The sequence below is a fragment of the Nematolebias whitei genome, chromosome 19, assembly GCF_014905685.2.
Source record: "Nematolebias whitei isolate Nwh7 chromosome 19, NemWhi1, whole genome shotgun sequence".
In the NCBI taxonomy this organism is placed as follows: domain Eukaryota; kingdom Metazoa; phylum Chordata; class Actinopteri; order Cyprinodontiformes; family Rivulidae; genus Nematolebias; species Nematolebias whitei.
This window is the reverse complement of record NC_056516.1, coordinates 6,711,255-6,736,230: the sequence shown is the minus strand read 5'-3', so window position 1 is coordinate 6,736,230 and position 24,976 is coordinate 6,711,255. Positions and strand designations below refer to the sequence as shown.

Here is a 24,976-nt window from a genome sequence, read left to right as displayed (position 1 = left end):
TCTCACGTTACATTTCTGTTAAATTCAAAGCACGACATCATACAGTCCAGAAAAATGAATGAACCCGTTTAATGTATGAATATATCTCAGGATACGTCATACTACATCAGTGATTTGTAGACATACATGAGTATTTTGAACTGGATTCGAAAGTGAACCGGTAACCAGTGCAGTGAGGCCAAAACTGGTGTAATGTGCTATCTTTTGCCTGTACTGGTTAAAAATCGGGCTGCTGCATTCTGGACAAGTTGTAGTTGTGCAATGGAGGTCTGACTGATACCAAACAGGAGTGAATTGCAGTAATCAAGCCTAGATGTAATGAATGCATGTATTACTGTCTCCAGGTTATCTTTGGACAATATGGGCTTCAGTTTAGACAACCGCCTCAGTTGAAAGAAGCATGATTTAACAATCATGTTTACATGATTAAGTTTCAGGGAAGGGTCCATTATCACGCCCAGATTAGTGACTCTTTGTTATTCTGACAGGGTTAGAGCGGAAAGGTCGATGCAGTGGTTTGTGATCGTGTCGTGGGAGGGAACAACATGACTTCAGACTTATTTTCATTGAAACTTAAGAAATTTAAAGCCATCCAGTCCCTGATGTCAGCCAGGCAGTTGAGCAGCGGTTGAATAGAGCATGTACCATTGTGTCTTAGGGGGAAGTAAATTTGACAGTCATCGGCATAGAAGTGGAAGGGCATGTTGTGTTTCCGGAAAAAAGCACCAAGCGGCAGCAGGTATAAAGAGAATAGGAGGGGGCCCAGGATGGACCCCTGCGGAACCCCCCATTTAAGCTCTGCCTCTGCTGAACTAAAATCCTTTATGGAGACACAAAAGGATCTGTCAGCGAGGTAAGATCTGAACCAATTGAGGGCTGATCCTGTGATGCCCACCCACTGCTCCAACCTAGTAATGAGGATCGCATGGTCGATGGTGTCAAAGGCAGCTGTGAGGTCCAACAGGACAAGCAGCACAGAATTACCAGTATCTGTGGATCTGAAGATGTCGTTAAAGACCTTCAGCAGGGCAGTGTCAGTGCTGTGGAGAGGTTTAAAGCCAGATTGGAATAGCTCTAAGATGGTGTGACCTTCCAGGAAGCACTTCAACTGGGACTCGCCTATTTTCTCCAGTAGTTTAGAAACAAATGGGAGTTTGGAGACAGGCCGGAAGTTGGACACGACTGAGGGGTCAAGGTTTGTTTTTTTCAAGAGAGGCTGGACAGCAGCATGGCACCACACCAGTGGATAAACTACTGTTTACTATATCAAGAATGGACAGACCTAGAGTTGGAAAAACCTCCTTTAGTAGTTGAGGGGGGACCACATCAGAAGGGGAGCCAGAAGGTTTCAAGCTGCACATGACCTGCTCTAGAGAAGATAGAGTGATGGGTTCAAAATGGTCAAATAGAGCTACAGACTGAGGTGGGATGGATGAGTCATGAGATGGAGGGGAAATGAGAGCCCTGGTGGTCGCAATTTTTTCCAAAAAGAAATGTAAGAAGTTGTCGCACAGCTCAGTCGAGGCTTCCAGAGGTGATGGTTCAGTGAGGTGGAGAACAGAGTTTAGGGTGGAGAAGAGGACAGGTGGGTTGCGAGAGTTTGAGGTAATGATATCAGAGAAGTATTTGGATTTAGCAGCTTTCACTGCTTTCTGATAACGGCGCCAACTCTCTTTAAGTATTTGAAAAGAGACCTGCAGCCTGTCTTTCCTCCACTTTCGCTCCGCCCTCCTACATTGCTGCCTAATGGCCTTGGTGACATCACTCAGCCAAGGTTCTGCTCTGAGTTTTGATTTTTTGGTTTTAACAGGTGCAACATGATCCAGAGTCTTTAAGCAGACAGAGTTGAACTGGGATGTCAGTTCCTCAGTGGTGGTGAGAAACACCGGGGGCTGAATTGTCATTTCAGAGTTATAAACATCTGTGAAACGTGCGGCAGTGAAGTGGTTACTGATCCAGGTACAACGTGCAGGAATGCACGGCTTAGGAGTTAGATGGGGGAGGGTGAACTCAAAGTGGACTGGCATGTGGTCTGAAAAAACATTATCACCAATAACAAGATTATTAACAGTCACATCATGAGTTAAAACAAGGTCCTGTGTATGTCCACGCTCTTGGGTGGGACCGTTTATGTTATGAGTGCTTAGTGTATATTTAGTTGATGTTTTTCTTAGTTCATATCTTAGATGTTATTACTTTTTTTCTTATACATGTTATTGTTGGATGTAACTGGGACCCTATATGAAATAGAACGTTAGTTACTTTCTGTAACCCCAGATTCTATGAATATAGGCGTAGCCCTTTAAGCGCCGGGCCTCACTGGCTCCTAAATGGCTGAAGAAAAAGCTATTTGGGAGCCGATTACCCGCTCTTAACGTAATTTATACGGACCGGGTGGGGCCCACACAACAGGTGGGCGTGGACTAAACTTTTCAGTGCGATGCTTTGCATGACGGAATAAACCCACTAGCGAGGGCCTTAAAGGGCTACGCCTATACTCATAGAATCTGGGGTTACAATACGTAACCAACATTTTAATGTCACATTTTTATCTTATATATCTAAACTATTGACAGTTTTTATTTTTGTCCTTGGTTATTTGCAAAATGGAAGACGAAATACGTCACCAAGCCTAACAGTAGTATCAGTTTGACGTACCGGGATGTTTTTATGAGTACAAGTACAAATAATTGATGCTGCTATCAGGCCTGATACCTATACAGGTACAAACCGGATTCCAAAAAAGTTGGGACTCTAAACAAATTGTGAATAACAACTGAATGCAATGATGTGGAGGTGCCAACATCTAATATTTTATTCAGAATAAAACACAAATCACAGATCAAAAGTTTAAACTGAGAGAATGTACCATTTTAAGGGAAAAATCTGTTGTTTCCAAATTTCATGGCGTCAACAAATCCCAAAAAAGTTGGGACAAGTCCATTTTTACCACTGTGTGGCATCCTCTCTTCTTCTTACAACACTCAACAGATGTTTGGGGACAGAGGAGACCAGTTTCTCAAGTTTAGAAATAGGAATGCTCTCCCATTCATGTCTAATACAGGCCTCTAACTGTTCAATTGTCTTGGGCCTTCTTTGTCACACCTTCCTCTTTATGATGCGCCAAATGTTCTCTATAGGTGAAAGATCTGGACTGCAGGCTGGCCATTTCAGTACCCGAATCCTTCTCCTACGTAGCCATGATGTTGTGATTGCTGCAGAATGTGGTCTGGCCATATTGTGTTGAAAAATGCAGGGTCTTCCCTGAAAGAGATGACGTCTAGATGGAAGCATATGTTGTTCTAGAACCTGAACATAGTTCTCTGCATTAATGGTGCCTTTCCAGACATGCAAGCTGCCCATGCCACAAGTGTTCATGCAACCCCATACCATCAGTGATGCAGGCTTCTGAACGGAGTGTTGATAACAACTTGCGCTATCTTTGTCCTTTCTGGTCCGGATGACATGGTGTCCCAGTGTTCCATAAAGAACTTCAAATCGTGACTCATCTGACCACAGAACAGTCTTCCATTTTGCCACACTCCATTTTAAATGACCCCTGGCCCAGTGCAAACGTCTGAGCTTGTGGAGCTTGCTTAGAAATAGCTTCCTCTTTGCACTGTAGAGTTTCAGCTGGCAATGGCGGATGGCACGGTGGATTGTGTTTACTGACAATGCTTTCTGGAAGTATTCCTGAGCCCATTCTTTTATTTCCTTGACATTGGCATTCCTGTTTGAGGTGCAGTGACGTTTAAGGGCCCGGAGATCATGAGCATCCAGTAGAATTTTACGGCCTTGACCCTTACGCACAGCGATTGTTCCAGATTCTCTCAATCTTTTGACGATGTTATGCACAGTTGATGATGATAACTTTAAAGGCTTTGCTATTTTACGCTGGGTAACACCATTCTGGTATTGCTGCACTATCTTTCTGCGCAACAATGGTGGAATTGGTTATCCTCTTACCATCTTGGCATCTGAGAGACACTGACACTCTGAGAAGCTCTTTTTATACCCAATTATGTTGTCAATTGACCTAATTAGTGTTAATTGGTCTTCCAGCTGTTCGTTATATGCTCAATTTCCTTTTTCCAGCCACTTATTGCTACTTGTCCCAACTTTTTTGGGATTTGTTGACACTGTGAAATTTTGAATCAACATATTTTTCCTTTAAAATGTTAAATTTACTCAGATTAAACTTTTGATCTTTCATCTATGTTAGTCTACAAATAAAATATTGACATTTGCCATCTCCACATCATTGCATTCAGTTTTTATTCACAATTTGTTAAGTGTCCCAACTTTTTTGGAATCCGGTTTGTATTTGTATCGGGACACCACTGCACTGCAGCTGTGAAATGCAGTAATTACACAGATCTGTTCACCTTATTTCATCACACACTAACTGGAATTTTTCCTTTATTTAAATTCCTGTTTTAGTTCCTTGTCTTTGGACTGAGGACAGGATCTTAATGGGCTTGAGGGATATATGTTTGTGCTGCAGGTGGTTGATGTGACATGGAGGTATTCCTGCAAACATCCAGAGGTTTTGTCAAGAAGAACAAGGGTCAAGGAGGCCTGGCTTCTGCACACCATTAATCGGCTGAACGCTGCTGTAAGTATGAATTCTCTTTAACTCAGCATGTTGGTTTAAAGGCCACAATGACAGTGGTGTGAAACCCTTTCAGAGACAGCAGTCCCTAAGTCTAGACAGGAAGACGGAGCTGACAGAGAGACTGCTGGTGGAACTGGTGGAGTTCATTTCTCCAAAGAAACCAAAAGCAGGAGAACTGGGGGGGCGTAACTCTGGCTCTCTGGCTTGGCGGCTAGCACGAGGGGAGACCGAAGCAGCTGAAACCAAGACAACCGCACAGGTACTTTTCATGACACTCTGCTTAACCAGAAAGTTTAGGTTGGTTTCCATCAGATCAGTATTGGTGTGTGGACAATATGTTTCAAGGGTCATGGAAAGGATCAGGTCAGTTCTATTTCGTATAGGCTTTGCCCTTTAAGGCTGTCTCTGGTAGGTTTTATCCCGTCATGCGAAGCATTGTACTGAAAAATTTAGTCCACGCCCAACTGCTGTGTGGGCCCCACCCGGTCCGTATAAATTACGTTAAGAGCGGGTAATCGGCTCCCATTTTTCTTCAGCAAGCTAATAGCACTGTCAGAAGAACGAAGAAGGAAAGTTGTTTAGCTTGACCAACCTTTGTTAAGACTGCCTTTGGCCCCGCCACGTCAACCTCCTGTCGTCCCGGTGAGTTCTCCTCCCAGAGGAGAAGCAGACGAGCAGTCTTGTTTCAAGGTAAGCGCCGAGGAGTATTCTCAGTGGCAGGTTGCTACACGCTGGACGACGCCATCTTGTGATTTTCCTCTTATCGCCGACTCTCGAAGCAAATTGGATGGTTCCTCAGGGACAGGCGATGTCAGCAGCAGCCCCCCGTTGCTCATTCCCTCCTGGAGAGCGTAGTGTCGGTAGAGGGGGGCTGAGCGAATGCTCAACCCCCCCCACACACACACACACCTTGTTTTGCATTGGCGACCACACCGCTCACAGCCGTCGGTGCCCCCCTCTGGAGCTGCCTGGCATAATCCAGGAGACGACTGACATGAAGGGACTTTTTCCGTCCCTCTCCTTTCCCCGCCCAGATCGGATGATCTAGCGGGAATGTTTCTGGGTTCCACTCTGGCTCGCTGTCCTGATCCCATCTGGCCTCATTTTCCCAGCAGTGACGTCCTACTGGGACGAGGCCGCAGCCGGTTCCTGGTAGAATAGGGTGCTGGTTCCCACATCCGTGCCCATCACCAGAGTGGAGGGGTTTCACCGAGCGGAAATTCCCTCAGTGCCCCCCTGGAGCCGAGCCTGGCGGAGGCTTTCGGAGCAAAGATGTCCAGGTTGGACCAGCGTCCTGCACCTCCGGGTAAGCATAACCAGACAGTGACGTCGCTCTCCAACCGAGCTCACCAGTGTGCGTTCCAGGCGGCCGCAGCGAACAACACGTTACGCTGCTGGCGTACAATGTTCAAGAGGCGGGAGGAGACGTAATGCTCCCTCTGCAAGGCAGCTGACGTCATCCTCAACCTGTGCGCCTCTTTGTTGTCTGCCGGTCTCGCATCGCAGCCGGAGGACAAGGTTTTCCAGAGGTCCACCTGGCCCGTTACTCCACCTTCCTCTCGGAGGAGCTGCAGAAAGCCTTTTTGTTGGAGGGCCCCCATCAACGAGGGATCATTTTCAAGACGCTCCACGGCTGCACGTCTCCCCGCTCCACTACGCCAGCCCCGCCCGTCAGACATCCCCGGCATCCGGAGGTTCAGCGTTTCCCGGAGATCGCCAACAGGTGGTGCCCTAGGACAACACACCGCAGAGCTCAGGGGGAGATGACTCAAAAATGACGGTTTGCGGAGGATGTGTGTGAAGATGACACAAGTTTTTGGAATAAAACATCATTTAATGATGAAAGTGTCTATTTTAGCCAGTTTGTCAGCTTGGATGACCTGACGGCGGCTCCATCACATCCTCCGCACGAATCAGCCGGTGGCCTTTAAAAAGGTTTTTTTCAATCACCATCGCTCCAAAACAAGGCGAGACGTCCGTATGACACAACCGTCGTAAGCGAATGTGGTCCGCACAACGATTTCAGTGGAATAACTCGTTTTCAGCCCAAGCTGCACACCTCTCACCAAAGCGGTGTCAAACGCACGCTTCCGCGACGCGAGCAGCCTTCACCCAAACGGCGCTGCGTTGATGAAGGCGCGCACACAGCTTCTCAGTGCTCGCCCGCTCACGTCACCATAAACGTGAGACCGCTGAACAAGCCTAGTAATGAATGTCGTTCTCGGCAGGAGCGACACGCGTCTCACCGCAGTGGTGTCAAACGTGTGCTCCCGCGGCGTCAACAGTTTTCACACGCCTCTCCTCAACACACGTTGGTCCACATAGACATGAATGTGGCCCCGCAGCCCGAGCGCAGCACACAGACGCGCTCAGAGCCCTTTCGAGGAAGCCTCGCCTTTGGGTCACGTGGAACCCACTCCCGCGGCTCATGACAGCGGTCGAGGCGGTGGATTGGCTGACATCTGTAAAAATATGACGCACCACCTAAACACGCGCCCACTCCACGAACGTTACGCGGAGTGGCTGCAAGCTTGCTTGCCAGACATGGATGGCCAAGCTGATAGCAGGGGTTACACGTTGCAACTTGCAGCCCGACCCCCTCCGTTCGGAGGAGTTTTTAGAGGCGGTCCTGTCTTCCAGACCAGGTCTCATCCCTAAAGGCAGAAGTCCAGGGGTTCCCGATGGAGAGGAAAACACAGGTTTTTACTCATGTTACTTCCTGGTTCCAAACGGACCGGAGGAACGAGACTAATTTGGATCTGTCAGTTTTCAACAAGGCGATCGTGGGCAGACCGCTTCACATGTCGTCACAGGCTCAGGTGTTGACGTCACACCTGCTAATTCTGGGCTTCGCCATAAAATTGGACAAGTTCGATTCTCCCAGCCCAGACGATTGTTATCTGGGAGTGGGGCTAAACTCGTTTATTCATTTATCACAGACGAGAATCGACTCTCTAATGCCCCTTTTCCATTAGTACTGGTACGGGCCGACTGGAACCTACTTGGCCCAGTTCTGAGGCTTTTCCATTAGTACTGGTGCTTAGCACCTGTTACTATTTTCAGTACCCTTGGCTCGGTGGTTCTAACCCGAACGAAGAGGTACTAAAACGTGACGTCAGAACACTGTCGGTCACTGATTGGTCAGGGGCGGAGTCGGGGGCGGAGTCACTGGATCCTTCAGAAACTTTTCAAAACAATAATCCGCCATTTTCAATTTCTCGGACTGGAGCAGCGGCTGGACTTATTTTAAAGATTTTAAAAACAATACTGACAACATCTTGGTCTAATGCTGATGTGCTGGCATTTTTTGTGCTTGGTGGCCGACAACATAATTCAGAGCAAGCTGGATGGAGCTCTGCTGGTGTACCCCGGTCCTCCCCCCGGAGCCTCGGAGCGCCAGGCCGGGCAGGGCGTCATCTCCCCGGCTCCAAGTTCAGCTGGTCACCGCGGAAGATCCATCAATGTGCCGACTCAGAGGCTCGGGTTCCGGATGCCAGCCTTGTGTGCTCAGAGCTCCGCAGGTCACTGCGAAGCTGGAGATGGGGACTCGCAGATGGCCGTTGTGAGACCCGGCCGCGCGTAATCATGAAGGCTGAATCCTGATCCCACCCGGCAGTCAGGTGGACTGGACAGTCTGGGACGGACGGTGGAAGCGATTTTTAAATAAAATAATATTTTGTTTTTATACAAAAAATGTTTTAAAAAATTGCTGAAGCGATTTAAAAATGAATTTTTTTTTTTATACGTAAAATGCTTTTTAAAATCGCTTTCACCATTCGTCGCAGACCCGTCTCTGTCCGCCTGTCTGCACGGGTCGAGCCTTCATGATTACGCGCGGCTGGAGTCTTGGAACGGCCTCTGTGAGTCACCAGCTGAGCTCAGAGCTGGGAAGATGAGCCTGCCCGTCCCGTCTCCGGAGGAGAGGATCGTGTAAAAAAATAACATATATATATATATATATATATATATATTAGCGTTGAAGATTAAAAAAATAATAAAATAAACGGTGCCAGCTTCATCATGAAATCCTGTTTTCACTTTGACTGTTAACTCAGTTGAAAATCATAAAAAGACACAAAACTATTGGATCTCAGGAATATTTCCCTCAAACATGTTTAAAGAAAAGAGACCTTCAGTTCAACTTTATTTTAACCCACAAATGTACAAATCACAAAACAAGAACTTTAAAGCAAAGCTAAAAATAAAATGTATATATGTGAACAAGAAAGAAAACCACACATTTGAAAAAATGTGTGGTTTTTCAAATTAACATTAAAAGTAGACACGAGTGCAAATACATCAAATGATGATGAAAACCTATAAAAATTTAAATCTAAATGTTTTTGTAGAATCTGGTTCATCAGAATTTTAATTTATATACATATAGATATAAATATATATAAATATATATATATATATATATAATATATATGTGTATATATATATAAATACATATATATGTATATAAATATATATGAATATATATAAATACATATTGTGGGGCCGAGATGGTGTAGAGGCATGGCAGCCGGCTTGGGACCCGAAAGTCCCAGGTTCGATCCCCGGTCACTGCACATCACGTGGCGTCTCTGGGCAGCACGCCTCATCCCCAAAATGCCCCCCGGGCGCTTTCAATAGCTGCCCACTGCACCACCTGGTGGTGGATGGGTTAAATGCAGAGACTAATTTCGCCATTGTATGGAAACATACAGTGCTGACATTGTGATGACATTATTATTATTATTATTATATGTATTTCTATACATATATATATATATACATAATTGTGTGTATATACATATATGTGATACATAAATATATATCACATATGATATATATATATGATATATATATATATATATATATATGTGTGTTTGTGTGTATATATATATATATATATATATATTTATACACATGTACATACACACATACATGCATACATACATACACACAACTTCAAAATTACATAAATTCTCAACCTGTACTGAAAACAGTTTCTGCGTCTCAGCACCAGCAGCTGGTGAGAGGTGGTGACGTCAATTTGAACCCCGCCCACTGGAACCGGTACTGAAAGCATAATGGAAACACAACCTGTACCGTACCGAGTAGAGTAGAGCCGTGCTGTACCGGTACTACAGGTACTAATGGAAAAGGGCCATAAGAGTCCAGCTCTGCCACGTAAGACCGGGCTGAGTAGTAACAGCTATTTTCTATCATAAAGCTGTTAGGAACGATGTCTTCAGCTCACACAATGGCCCTGCTGGGTTTACTACACATGAGACGCCTCCAGAGATGGTTTGCTCGTCAGCGCATAGATCTGGTAAGGCAAAAAGAGACAAGACGATCACTGTTCCTTCCTCTGTGAGAACAGATCTCCGACACTGGGAAACCCCCTGGTTCTGTCGGAGGGAGTCCCTGCCAGCAGACCTACGTCACACGTGTCAGTCTTCACAGACGCGTTAGTGTCAGGTTGGGGGGTGACATGCCTATCTCGAGCTGTAGGGGTGCTGTGGCCTTTCTCACAACAGCTCATTTAAACGTTCTAGAATGTTGCACAGTTCTGAATGTGATTCAACACTTTGCTCCTGTGCTACAGAATCAACATGTTTTGATTCACACAGACAACAAGGTTACTGCTGCTTACATAAACCGGCAGGGGTGTGTGCGCTCAGCCCAAATGTTGCACATTGCTAGAAAATTACTGTGTTGGGCACACCAAAATCTGCTCTCCATCAGAGCAGTGTACATCCTCGGTGTTCTGAACAGAGGGGCAGATGTGATGTCCAGGGGCGGTCCACGTCACGGGGAGTGGACCCTCCACTTTGGTCTGGTGGCCCAGACGTGGCAGAAATTTGGCAAGCGGCCGTGGACCTGTGTGCGACACGAGAAAACGCTCAGTGTCAACTATGTGCTTCACTGAGCCCGCAAGATGAACCACCGCTTGTGGTGGACGTGTTTGCTCACAGCCCATGGCCCAAAACGCTTCTTTACGTGTTCCCCCACCTCCTCTGATATTACGGTTTCTGAACCGAGTTCAGGAGAAGGGATTGACAGCTCTCCTGGTGGCTCTCAAGCTCTTGAACGCACCATGGTTCCGGTTCTACGACGCCTGTTATCGGGACGCCCGTGGAAACTGCCGTGAAGGGAGGATGCTCTCCTCCAGGCGGGAGGAACGATCAGGAGTTACCCAGAAATAGGCCAGCACCTGTGGGCCTGGCTGTTGAGCGGATCCGCTTCGAGAGGACGGGTCTCCCGCAAGATGTAGTGCGCACAATCCAGGGTTCACGTGTGGCATCCACCACAGCACTGTACACGTCAAAGTGGACAGCTTTTCAGCGCTGGTGTACAGAGAAAAGTGTAGAGGCCACCTCATGTCCGCTAGGCGGCGTTCTGTCCTTTCTGCAGCAGCTGATGGACAGAAATTTGGCGTTCAGCACGATTAAACGTATGCTGCAGCCATCTTTTCCTGTCACAAAGTTTTTCGGAGACAGAACAGCCTTTAATCATCCGCTGATGAAGCATTTTGTACAAGATGTACAGAAGGTGTAGAGGCCACCTCATGTCCGCTTGGCGACGTGCTGTCATTGCTGCAGCAGCTGATGGACAGAAATTTGGCGTTCAACACTATTAAACGTATGCTGTAGCCATCTCTTCCTGCCACGAAGGTTTTGGGGACAGAACAGTTTTTAATCATCCGCTGATGAAGCGTTTTTTTAAAAGGTGTACAGAGGCGCAGGCCTGTTTCATGCCCACTTGCTTCACAGTGGGATTTAACGCTGGTCCTGCGGGCCCTGATCAAGCTCCATTCGAGCCAATGAATCAGGTTCCAATTAAATTCTTGTCTCTTAAAACAGCCCTGTTGCTGGGCTTTAACATCCACTAAGAGGGTGAGTGATTTATCTGCCCTTTCAGTCACGCAGTTAAGTCTTAGAATTCAGGCTGATGGCAGCTCAGCTGGTCTAAGACCGAATCCAGCTTTATGCCTAAAACATCACGAGCTCATTTAAATCAAGAGTGATATCGTTGGAGGGTTTTTTCCCCTGCCCCCCCCCCCCCCCACACACACACACACACACACACACAAATCAGAAGAAGGAACATCTTTCCATCTGCTCTGTCCTGTGCGGGCGTTGATGTGTTACATAGCGCTCACAGCTGCAATGCGTCAAACTCAACATTTGTTTGTGCATTATAGAGATGCATCTGCAGGTCGCCCATTATCCACCCAGCGCCTGTCACACTGGCTGTGTAAGGCCATTTCTGAAGCCTACAGAGCATCAGATTTAGAGCCTCCTGATAACCTCAGGGCGCACTTGACCAGAGGTATCGCATCTTCGACTGCTTTGCATAATAGTATGACAATGCAGGATATTTGCACTGCGGCCGCGTGGTCAACACCCTGCTCATTTATTCGTTTCTATTTACGTGATGTGACGGCTCGTTCCACGACATATTCTGTACTTAGTGTTCTAACAGAATGAATATTGTTGTTTCATGGAACCCCGTTTAAACTCACATCTGACTGCATGCATTACAGTGTGAGATGTTGTTATCAGTCACAAGTTATGACTATTATTTTGGTTCTTTTGTCACTAATCAGTTCATGACTATTGTTACCAATCATTTCATTTGATTAGTAATCAGTTCTCTTGTTATTATTAATCTGTTCATACTGTTCAGCCGTGAATCGGTTGGTTCATGGCTCCTTTTCAGCATTTTTCCTCCCCGTTGAAACTTTTCCGGGGCGTTCATGCATTCAGAACGCATAACTACACAGCATGCGTCTGTGCATGGTACACATAATTACTCAACGCGTAATTACGCACATGGAGAGCTGAGTGATGAGACGTTTTTGGGCAAGCTTCCGCTTCATACGGTGTTCGAATGGACCCAGTGAGGCAAGGACCACTTCCGCTTCGCCCTTAACCCACCAGCGACAGCCTTAAAGGGCGAAGCCAATACAAAATAGAACGTTGGTTATGTACTGTAACCATAGATTCTATGAGTATAGGCGTAGCCCTTTAAGCATTGGGCCTCACTGGCTCCTAAATGGCTGAAGAAAAAGCAATTTGGGAGCCGATTACCCGCTTTTAACGTAATTTATACGGACCGGGTGGGGCCCACACAGCAGGTGGGCTTGGAGTAAACTTTTCAGTGCAATGCTTCGCCTGACGGGATAAAACCCACCAGCGACTGCCTTAAAGGGCTACGCCTATACTCATACAATCTGGGGTTACAGTACATAACCAACGTTTTTTTCAATATTATTTCAAATTTAAGGTTAGGGTTACCTTAATCCTAATCTCCAGTCTAATCAAGAAGGAAAAACAATGACTGTCCCTCTGCAGGATGTCTAAAACCTGTCTTGAGTTAGGTTTCTGTGTTTTAGTAACCTTCTGGTACAGGAAGTGCATCTGATGCCTGATTGACATCGCAGTTACAACTGAGGCTGAAGAGAAGCTTCTCTCCAGGGGCAGTGTGTTTGGTTTAAGGACACACATATGGCTACACAACACCTCAGTTTATATCCTTCCTTCCTTCCTTCCCTCCATCACACAATTCCAATTCCTTCCAATGTAAACCAAATGCTCGTACCGCTTGTATAGAACCGAACAGCCCATAGAAACAGGACCCCAAGACCATACTCACAGGGATCCCCTCTAGTGTACCCCTAGGAACACGGTTGAATGCCTTCTCCAAGTCCACAAAACACATGTAGACTAGATGGAAAAACTCCCATGACCCCTCAAGGACCTTAGTGAGGGTAAAGGTTAAATGCTCTTTATTGTCATACACATCACATGTGATACATGAGGTAGAACAAAATTGTGTACTCAAGTTCCCAGTTACACTCAAAAATAGCAAATAAATAAAGTTAAGAAAAAAACAGTATACAAGGATCTAAGATATATGCTACACAATATTGTAAAATAATACAGTATATTAAACAGCAGCCTGAACATGAGTCTGTTGTGAGCAGATGGATATGAATACAGCAGCTTAAAGGCAAGAAATCAGCAGCATGGATAATCAGCAGTGAAGAGTTGGTCCAGTGTTCCACAGCCAGGACAGAACCCACATTGTTCCTCCTGGATCTGAGGAAAGACCAATGATTGGTCTCGCTTCTCCAGTACACCTGAATAGACCTTACCAGGGAGGCTAAGGAGAGTGATGCCCCTGTAATTGGAGCACACCTTCCAGTCCCCATTTTTGAAAAGGGAAACCACCACCCCAGTCTGCCAATCCAGTGGCACTGCCACCAATGTTCATATGATGTTGCAAAGGCGCATCAACCAAGACAGCCCCACAACATCCATTGGGGGAGTGGTGGCACAGGGGTTAGAGAAGGTGGGCCTGTAATCGGAAGATTGCTGGTTCAAGCCCCGGTACCGACAACATCAAAAATGTGGGTGGGGTACGTGAAGCACCCACACCTGCCCCCACCCTCATTCGCCCCACTCTGGGCCCATGAGCAAGGCCCTTAACCCCCATCTGCTCCCTAAACGGTCTCTCTTGAAAATGAGTTCTCGTGGCTCAATGAGACTACCTGTATAAATAAAGGGTAAAAGAAACAAAACAAAACAAAAAAAAAAAATCCAGAGCCTTAAGGAAATTAGAGCGTATCTCATCCACCACCTGTTCTAGAATTGCGCCGCTCAAGGTGGCAGCATGTTGGAGCAGCTCTGTTACTTTAATTCTGAGATTTTGCTTTTGGAAACTTTAATTCCTCTTTTTCTGGATATAAATCACATTTTTTTTAATGATTTTTTTCCTCTGGTATCGGACGCTGTGCAGCAGAAAGGATTTTTACTAAAACTTTTTTAGTTTTGGACATTTGTTATGATGCGTAACCATGGCAACAAGGCAGTTTTCTACAACCAACAGCAACTGATTAATTCAATTCAATTCAGATTATTTATATAGCGTCAAATTCAATTAAATTCAATTCAGTTTATTTATATAGCGCCAAATCACAACAAAGTTGTCTCATGGCACTTTACAGGAACATTCACATACATAAAAGCCAATTAGTAAAGTTCTCTATCTAAGGAATCCAGCAGACAAGTTCAATCTTGGCTTCGTTGCAGTCTCCCATCCTGAGCAAGCACAGTGGCAACAGTGGAAAGAAAAAATTCCCTTTTAAAAGGAAGAAACTTCCAGCAGAACCAGGCTCAGGACAAGCGGCCATCTGCTTTGACCGGCTGGTTGAGAGGACAGGAAGGAGAGACAGACAAACACAGAATGGTAGGTCCAGGTGTCAGAGTCAGAGTTTCTTTATTGTCATTCGCACCTCATGTGGTACATGTGGTGGAGCGAAATTATGTACGCAGGGTCCCAGTTACATCCAACAATAAAATGTAAAAGATAAACAGTAATAACATCTAAGATATGAACTAAGAAAACATCAACTAAGTATACACTAAGCACTCATAACATAAAAACATTATGTCGAACATCAGCACAAACATGAACATGAGTCTGTGTGAGCAGATGAGCACGCATGAACACATCAACATTGAAACAGATCAGCAGCAACATGAAACAGATCAGCAGCAACATGATGTGATTTTTTTCACAGTGATTATTCTGGTTAGAGATTCATGGTAACAGCCTCAGGGTAGAAGCTGTTCCTCAGTCTAGTGGTTCTACACTTAATGCTCCTCAACCTCCTTCCTGAGGGGAGTGGGGCAAAAAGTGAGTGTGCTTGGTGAATGGGGTCCTTCATGATGCAGGTAGCCCTCTTCCTGCATCTGGAGGTGTAGATGTCTGTGATGGTGGGGAGACTGACTCCGACAGACTTCAGTGCAGCCTTCACCACTCTCTGCAAAGCTTTTCTTTCTGCAGCTGTGCAGCCTCCATGCCACACATTGATGCTGGAGCACAGGATGCTCTCCACTGCACACCTGTAGAAGGACGTGAGGACTGAGCTTCCCAGACCAGCTCGTCTCAGCCGCCTGAGGAAGTACAGTCTCTCATGAGCTTTCTTGATCAGGCTGGTGGTGTTGTTGCTCCCGCTGAGGTTGTCATTCATGTGTATACCCAAGTACTTGTAGCTGGAGACCACTTCCACCGCAGATCCTCTTATGTTCAGGGGGGTGTAGGTGTTTTTGTTCCTTCTGAAGTCCACAATCATCTTCTTTGTCTTCTTCACATTGATGTGAAGGTTATTCTCTTTGCACCAGCTCTCCAGGTGTTCCACCTCTTGCCTATAGCTGGACTCATCATTGTTTGTGATGCATCCCACCACCGCTGTATCATCTGCAAACTTTACAATGTGACAGCCTGGATGGGTAGCTGCACAATCATACGTGAGCAGAGTAAACAGGAGGGGGCTCAACACACATCCCTGAGGAGAGTCAGTGCTGAGGGTTATGGTGGAGGAGGAGAAGTTGTGGATCCTCACTAACTGTGGTCTGTTTATTAACCAGTTGCAAATGGAGGGGCTTAGGCCTAATGTGAATAGTTTGTCCATCAGGGTTTGGGGGATCATGGTGTTGAAGGCGGATGTGAAGTCCACAAAGAGCATACGGACGTAAGAGTTTTTCTGCTCCAGGTGGTTGAGCGCAGTGTGGACCACAGAGGAGATGGCATCCTCTGTTGATCGGTTCTCACGATATGCATACTGATGAGGGTCCTCGTTGATGTTGATGGTTGTTTTGATGTGAGTCGTGACCAGTTTTTCGAAGCATTTAGCGACTATCGGGGTGAAGGCCACTGGCCGATAGTCATTCAGACCAGTCACTGTAGAGCTTTTTGGGACTGGGATGATGGTGGCAGTATTCAGGCAGGTGGTAACTGTCCAGGGTAAGTGAAGTGTTAACGATATCTGCCAGCACCTCGCAGAGCTGATCAGCACATTCTTTCAACAATTTTTCGGGGATGTTGTCTGGGCCGGTTGTGCAAATTAATCCTCCTGAAAGTACTCCTTACTTCGGCTGAGGTCATGCTGAGATGCTCTTCATCCGGTGGTGAGGTGAGTCTGGTGCTGGGTGGTCTGTTCAGGTCTTCAAAGCGTGCATATAACTTGTTGAGGGCATCAGGCAGAGATGGGTCTTTGGGACATTGTTCACTCCTTCCTTTATAATCTGTTATGCACTTAATGTCCCTCCACATGCTCCGAGGTTCTTGTGAGATGAACTGACCCTCAATCCTCTGTGCATATGTGGCCTTGGCCTTCTTAATACCAGCAACCAGCTCTTTCCTTGTCCTACTCAGCTCCTCTGAGTTTCCAGACCTGAAGGCAGTGTTCCTGGCTCCCAGCAGGGTGCGCACCTCTGCATTCAGCCAAGATTTTCTGTTTGGGTAGCTTTTAACATATCTGATGGTGGAGACTGTGTCAGTACATGTACTAATATAACCCAAAACTGAGGATGTGTGTTGGTCCAGATCAAGTAATCCTCCATTTTCAGCAGCTTCTCTGAAAACCTGCCAGTCTGTTCGATCAAACAATCTCTCAGTATGGGGCCACTGTCCTGGATCCAACATTTAACTTACTTTTGTAAGGTCTGGAGTGTCTCAGCGGGGGCATGTAAGCAGAGGCCAGAAAGATTGAGATGTGGTCTGACAGTCCTAAGTGGGGGCGAGGTTCGGCTTTGTATGCATCTTTTTACGTTCGTGTAAACACGGTCCAGCGTGTTGTCTCCATGTGTTGGAATTGCCACATGTTGATAAAAGTTTGGGAGACAGTCCTTTAGATTCACGTGATTAAAGTCTTCGGCTACCACGTAAAGAGCCTCGGGGTGTTTGTTCTGCAGCGAGCTGATGATATCATGTAGCTCCTGCAATGATTCATTAGCATTAGCATCCGAAGGTATGTGAATGACCGTGATGAAAGTCACTGTGAACTCGCGGGGTAGATAATATGGTCGACATTTCACTGTTATTTGTTCCAAAGCCTTTGAGCATGAGCTATTTACAACAGTACAGTTCCTGCACCAACTTTTACTCACGTAAATGCATACTCCGCCTCCCCGTGATTTCCCCGTTAGCTCGCTGCAGCGGTCCGCTCGAAAAAAGAGTCTGTCATCCAGTTGAAGAAGACTGTATAATGTAATAATATAATATAATAATAATATAATGTAAGACTGGAAGACTGTATCCGGCATTTCGCTTGTAATCCATGTTTCTGTGAGGCAAAGCACCACATACTTCTTCATCTCTTCTGAGGCGCCCGCTCTCAGACGAAGTAAATCCATCTTGTTGTCCAACGAGCGGACGTTCGACAGAAAGAGAGATGGCATGGGGAGTTTTCCTGCTTTAGCGATAGCTCGTAGCCTCATCATAACCCCTACCCGGCATCTTCTCCTCTTAAGCCGGGAGCAGCGCTTCCTCTTCTGCCCCGCTGGAACGCCTCTGCTGCAGCTTCCAGGTAGATGACTTTAAGATCTGCATTCTGCCAAGCGTAGTTTTGAGTTTGTTGCTGATTTCTGCAATATTTCGTGACCAATCCGCTCCTTTTCTCATCAGTTCGGTTCGGCTATAGTTCACACGCATAAATCGTGCGGAGCCAGGCACAGAGTCAATATCAAAACTTCTAAAAACTGGGATAGTACCGGGAGCCTGTGAGGCTGCAACTGCTCTGAGCGCGGCCATCTTGATTTGCAAAGTGTACCTGAAAGACAAAAAAAACCCCCACACATGTTAAGGATAGAAAAAAATAATTACAAATGTTGAGCAGAGTAAGTAAAGACAGTAGCAGAGTGAAGAGTGTGGTCAGTTTGTCCTCCAGCAGTCTAAGCCTATAGCAGCATAACTAAGGAACAGCTCAGGAAACCCAAGCCGACCCTAACTATAGGATTTAGCAAAAAGGAAAGTCTTAATTCTAGTTTTAAAACTGGATAATGTGTCAGCCTCATGGACAGAGATTGGAAGTTGGTTCCACAAAGAGGAGCTTGATAACTGAAAGATCTTCCTCCCATTCTGTTTTTGTCAATTCTAGGAACCACAAATAAACCTGCAGCCTGAGAGTGAAGTGCTCTGTTAGGAAAATATGGAACAATAAGATCTGTACTATAAGATGGAGCTAGGTTGTTGAGAGCTTTGTAGGTTAGAAGTAATATTTTGAATTCTATTCTGGATTTGACAGGGAGCCAATGGAGAGAAACTAAAACTGGAGAGATATGCTCTCTCCTACTAACTCCAGTTAAGACTCTGGCAGCAGCATTTTGGATCAACTGAAGACGTTTTAAAGAAGTATTTGGACACCCAGATAATAAACCATTGCAATAGTTCAGTCTAGACGTGACAAATACATGGACCAGTTTTTCTGCATCATTTTTAGATAAGATGTTTCTAATTTTACTGATATTACGCATGTGGAAGAAGTTCTAGTAACATTTTTAATGTGGGGGATAAAAGACATGTCCTGATCAAAAATAACACCAAGATTTTTAACATTAAAGCTGGAGGACAGATTAATGCCATCTAAGGAGGGAGAAAGACTGAAAAATTCATTCCTACGGTGCTCAGGTTCAAAAACCAAAACCTCAGTCTTGTCTGTGTTCAAAAGGAGAAAATTAAGGGTCATCCGGGTTTTTATGTCTTTAAGACATGCTTGTAGTTTAAGTAGCTGATTGGATTCATTGGGTTTAATGGACAAATATAATTATGTGTCATCAGCATAACAATGAAAATTTATCCCATGCTGTTTAATAATTTTACCTAATGGAAGCATATATAAAGTAAAGAGTATTTGCCCAAGCACTGAGCCCTGAGGAACTCCATGACTAACTTTGGTGTATGAAGAAGATTTATTATTTACATTTACAAACTGGAATCTATCAGATCAGCTGATTAACATCTCAAAACCTCAAATAATATCTCAACTACAGCCCCGAATCTCAAATGAGTTGAAAAGGATGTTCTGTGGACCCATTCACATCTACCTGCCAGCTGTGCTCGAATGCCTGACCACTGAGATCCTGGAACTAGTAGGAAACATGGCTCATGACAGCGGAAGGACATGATCGTCCCTCGGCACCTACAGTTGGCTGTCCGCAGAGACAAGGAGCTCGGCAGACTGCTGGGAGGAGTGGCCATCGTTATGGGAGGAGTTCTGCCCAGCATTCGGGCGGTCCTACAGCCTGGGGAAACTGAGAGGCCAGCCGAGTCTGGGTGGACGACTCGGGCGGCATCTGCAGCCATTTTCTCAGGATCCACTGTGGGATGGACCTTTACAAGAGATCCTTCCTGCCTACAGCCATCAGCATCTATAACATCTCTTAATGAAATGAGGATAACAATTTACAACAACAAACAATTTCCCTTTGGGATTAATAAAGTTTTTTTTGTTTTTTTTTATTGAGCTTTGCTGCTGTGGAGCTTTTCAATTACCTCGGTGACCTCAGTCACGGTTATGAACAGACCAACCCTGAAGTCCCCCTGACTCAGCTTCCTCCATGGAAAATGTGCTGGTGGAATTGAGAAGGTCCAAAAAGTATTCCTTCCACCTCCCGACGACATCACTGATTGAGGTCAACAGCACCCCACCTTCACTGAACACAGTGTTAGTAAAGCGCTGCTTTCCCCTCTTCAGCCATCTGATGGTTTGCCAGAATCTCCTCGGATTCTATCAAGACTCTGTCCAAGGCCTCACAGAACTCCTCCCACATCTTAGCTTTTACATCAACAACAGCCAAGGCTGTGGACCGCTTGACCCTTCAGTAATCCTCAGCTGCCTCCGGAGTCCCACCAGTCAACAAGGACCGATATGACTCCTTCAGCTTGACAGCCTCCCTAATCTGCCGTGTCCACCACCGAGTTTGAGGATGGCCACCGCAAGAAACTGTGACAACCTTGCGGCCACAGCTCAAGGCAGCCTTCTGAATGTTCTGTCTGGAACAGGTCCCTCTTGTAAATGAGTCCTCGTGGCTCATTGAGACTAGCCTGTATAAATAAAGGTTGAATGAATGAAAAAAATGAACAATTCAGGTGCGGAACATGGCCCACTCGGGCTCAATGTCCCCTGCCTCAACTGGGATGCAGTTGGGGGAGTGGTGGCACAGAGGTTGGGCCCACACAGTGGGTGGGCGTGGACTCAAGTTCTTTTCAGTGTTGGCACGCTGAGCGCACAGGGGGGGGCGGGTGGGTCCCAATAAATGTGGCTTAAAAGGCAAGCACATATGAAATGGAACATAGTTGTTTTTGTTTGTCTAATGTAGCTGGTTTTGTTTGTCTTGCACAGTTGAAAGTAGGTGTATGTCTACATTTCACAGCTAGTGTAAGTTTACAACAATGCACATGATAGAAAAATGCTTTTTAGTTTGAAATATCAGAACCCCTAAAAAGAAATAGGTTTATTACTAAGGATGATCTGATTTAGATCTTTTTAGTCCCTGATGCCATTAAAGTCAGCTGACACTGAGTCTCAAACTAACACTTCCATTTGCATTAGCATTAGCATTCATTACAGCACTGCCAGTAACTACACACGGAGGCAGAACAGGCCTATAGATCTAATAAACCTCCAGCATGTTCTCTTATATTGGCTCATAATTTTGTGTTTGTACAGCTGGATGTAAATTAGACTTTACAGGGAGTTTGTGTCTGTGCCTATATTTGCTTCAGGTGTCAGCCTTTGTGTTCACTCCAACTGAAAAGGAAAAGAAGGAGCGATTACTACACGTCCGCTACGTGTCCTCCAAGGACCAATACTGCCGAGTGTCCAGCTGCTCTGAAACCATCCAGAACTGGGACCAGTGTGTGTGGGACAAGGAGTCTGTCTTCAGAAAAGTGGAAAATGACTGGAAGATGGTAAGTTTGGTACTCTTACGTATATGAGCAAAGCTTGTGCTTTACATTGTATGTTTGATTGATCTCCTCTTTCTCTGGAAACGTTCAGACCACTTGTCTTTTTGTCTCAGACTCGTAAATGGAATTTGAACGACCTCAGCTGTAATTTTGTTTTTGAAAAACTAAAAAAGAAGTTTTTAAATGTCAGACAAAAATATTCCAGAAATGCTTAGTTTTAATGTCGTTGATAATTCAGAGGATTGTGTCTGCTGAAAAAACAAGAAGTCAGCTAACATTAAAGGCTCCACAAGAACCGAGGGAACAGTTCTCTCTCCCAGCTGTGAGAACAAATCAACGTTCTTTTGTTCTCACTGCCCTGGTTTGGGAGTTCTTGCAGCTTTTTCTCGACACATCATCTGGATAGAACCTTTTCTCTGGTGTGGTGTCTGACAGCTGTTGTGTGATTGGTCAGAAATGTAAAGTGGGCGTGGTTAATGTAGAAAACAGCTATGAGGTTTTCCCAAATTTTTGCGTCCGTGTTTGTTCTTGTGAAATATGAAATGTACCGACCAGAACAAACTTTGTTCTAGTTCTTTCTACTTCGACACGTATGAAACAAGCTTATCAATGTTAAGATGAACAAATACAATTTGTAGAAAAACACTGTTTATTTTAAAACTTAAATAAATAAAATAAAAATAGAATATCAGCAAAATGTAATTTGGTCTTTGCACACAATCAGCCTTTAGATTGTTAATTAGTTAAGATATGAGTAAAAAACAGTATGTAGAAAGTACATCTGGTTGTAGGTTCTGATTGTTTGTTTGTTTGTTTTAGGCATATATAGCCAGAACAGAAGGCTCTCTTGTTGGAAAGATTAGATGGAAGTTTGATTTTGCTCCAGCAGGACTGAAAATAAAGTCTGTCTCCATCATGGCCTACAGCCAGACCTTCCAGTCTGGGAAAGTCTGCTGGCTGTTGCAGTCAGGCCAGTCTTCTGCAGAGTTTCCTGGAGGTACAGTTGAATAATTTCATTATCAGAGCAGTGAATGTGTGCAATGACCTCTCCTGACCATGTCCTTTGGTGCATTTGAACCCTCAGATGGGACACTCCAGTCATTTCCCAGCTGGTCTAGCTCCTCAGAGCTCTTCGTTGTAGCAGAACTCAGCGGGGGGGAAGGTGATCTGTCATGGCAGCACTCCCAGCTCTTCAGACAGAGTTTAGAAGAACAAGAGGAGCCTTCGTTTGAAGTCATCATCAACCTCCAAGATGATTAAACTTTGTTTCTATTTCAACAATAGGACCTCCACAAACTGAGCTGTAGAATGACTGTGGATTAAAAGGGTTGGAGATGGTTGAGAAGTCAGTGCAATACACATGCAAGTCCTCCAGGCTGTATAAAGAGCATGGTTTATTGATATGTATAATAGGATGTACATCTTGTACCACTTAGATTTTTACCTTCTGACAAGTGAACATTCAGAAATACAGCTTTAGGCACAAGCCATAACATTTTTGTAATGCATCCTTCAGTACAGATATGTCTCAAACTGCAAATTTGTCTTGTATTTGACACAAAAGTTGTGAATCTTGTATTAAATCAATGTGGGACGGGGTTTGATGGGTTCTTGTGTTTCCAAGTTGTTCCCAGTACCCCCACCTGTCCTACACTGAGACGTAAGCAGGACGTCCAGACATGAGTGGAAGAGGTTTAGACTAGCTGTAATATCACTGGAGTCTAAAAAAGTTAAATCTGGTCCCCTGGACATTCAAAAAAACAAAACAAAAAAATTGTAGAAACGTTTTGTCTTTCATCCAAAAGACTTCTTCAGTCTGAAGTGCCGTATTCAGCTCAGTCTTATAAATAGCACCTTATCATAGTGGATCAACCAGTTTGTTGCTGACAGCCAAACCAGCTGCACACATGATCAAGGAGGACCATCAGCCTAACGATGGATCATTAGCACACTGATGGCTGTTTACTATTCACAGAGGGCTGAGTGATACTAGCAATAACGGCATTGTAAGAAGGGGACAGTTGAACACGGAGGCCTCCACCCCTGTTTAATGATGGACGATTTCACAAAGATGGCCTCCTTCACTCCTATCTCAAACCATCGTTCCTCTCTATCCAGGATGTGAACATCTTCATCCTTGAAAGAGTGACCGCTGGCCTGGAGATGAGTGTAAACCTCAGAGTCCTGGCCTGATGATGTTGATCTTCTATGCTGAGCCATCCTTTTGGCCAGTTGGCTGTTCCCCGATGTAAGCCTGATCACAGGCCTCCTGACACTGAACAGCATACACAATATTACTCTGTTTGTGCCGGGGGACTGGATCTTTGGGATGAACCAGTCTTTGCCGTAATGTATTTTGGGGTTTAAAAGCCACTGGGATATTGTGTTTAGAAAATAAAAGTCAGTTTCTCTGATACTCCCGCAACATACGGAATGACCACTGGTCTGGGTCTGGGTTCCTCCTTTTCACCTGATGGCTGGCTGGAGTCGTGTTTGGGGTTTCTTCTCTGCTTTCAGGAAGGCCCAGTTAGGATATCCACATTGCTCTAGAGCCTGTCTTGTGTGGGATTTCTCCTTCTGCCTGGCTCCCGAGTTAGTGGGGACGCTGTCTGCTCTGTGGTACAGAGTCCTGATGACTCCTAACTTGTGCTCCAAAGGGTGAGGGGAGTCAAACTACAAATACTGGTCTGTGTGGGTGGGTTTGCGGTACACCTCAGTTTGCAAATGTCCTCTATCAGAGACTGAGACCTCACAGTCCAAGAAAGCCAACCTGCCATTTTTTACATCTTTTTGTGTGAACTTGATGTATTTATCCACAGAGTTGATGTGGTCAGTAAAATGTTGGACTTCCTGAGATTTAATTTTAACCCAGGTGTCGTCAACATACCTGAACCAATGACTTGGTGGTGTCCCTGAAAAGGACGTCAAGGCTCTCTTTTCTACCTCCTCCATGTACAGGTTGGCAACAATAGGAGAAACTGGAGACCCCATAGCACACCCATGTTTCTGCCTATAATATTGCTCCCCAAATGTGAAGTAGGTAGACTGCAGGCACAGTTTCAAGAGTTGACACAGTTGTTCTGCGGAAAGCGTGGTCCTGCTGCTCAGAGTGGTGTCTGATTTTAATCTTAAACTGAGCACCTCTACTGTATCATCAACAGGAATGCACGTAAAGAGTGATGTGACTTCAAAAGAGACCATTGTTTCATCAGTCTCCATGATAACATCCCTCACCTTATCCACAAAGTCAATGGTGTTCTGTATGTGGGGTTCTGAGCTGCCAACTAAAGGGATGAGTACAGACGCCAGATATTTGGAAACGTAAGTGACAGAGTTAATCATGCTAACAATTGGTCTTAAAGGTACACCTTGTTTATGGATTTTAGGTAAACCATACAGATTAGGTGTGGCCTCCCCTGGGTACAGTCTGTTTTACAGAAAACGGTCAATAGCCTTGTCCTGCTTCAAAATTTTCAGGCAATCAACTTCTTGTAGCCACTTCCTGGAACTCTTTTCAGTGGCTCATAATTTACCTGTATAAATAAAGGTTGATTGATAAGTGGTTAAGTCACTAAGTAGTGTCATAACTTTCTCACGATAGTCTTTCTGGTT

General features: G+C 45.3%; 1 protein-coding gene across 1 annotated transcript in view; it reads left to right on the top strand.

Annotated features, from left to right (window-relative positions):
* Positions 1 to 22,750, top strand: part of ngly1 (N-glycanase 1) — a 66,359-nt gene extending 43,609 nt beyond the window's left edge. The window contains exons 8-12 of the mRNA XM_037693570.1: positions 4,505 to 4,615; positions 4,689 to 4,874; positions 21,182 to 21,367; positions 22,184 to 22,361; positions 22,449 to 22,750. Coding sequence (XP_037549498.1) covers positions 4,505 to 4,615; positions 4,689 to 4,874; positions 21,182 to 21,367; positions 22,184 to 22,361; positions 22,449 to 22,624 — 837 coding nt within the window. The 3' untranslated portion in view covers positions 22,625 to 22,750. The remainder of the gene's footprint in view (positions 1 to 4,504; positions 4,616 to 4,688; positions 4,875 to 21,181; positions 21,368 to 22,183; positions 22,362 to 22,448) is intronic.
* Positions 22,751 to 24,976: the final 2,226 nt, after the last annotated feature.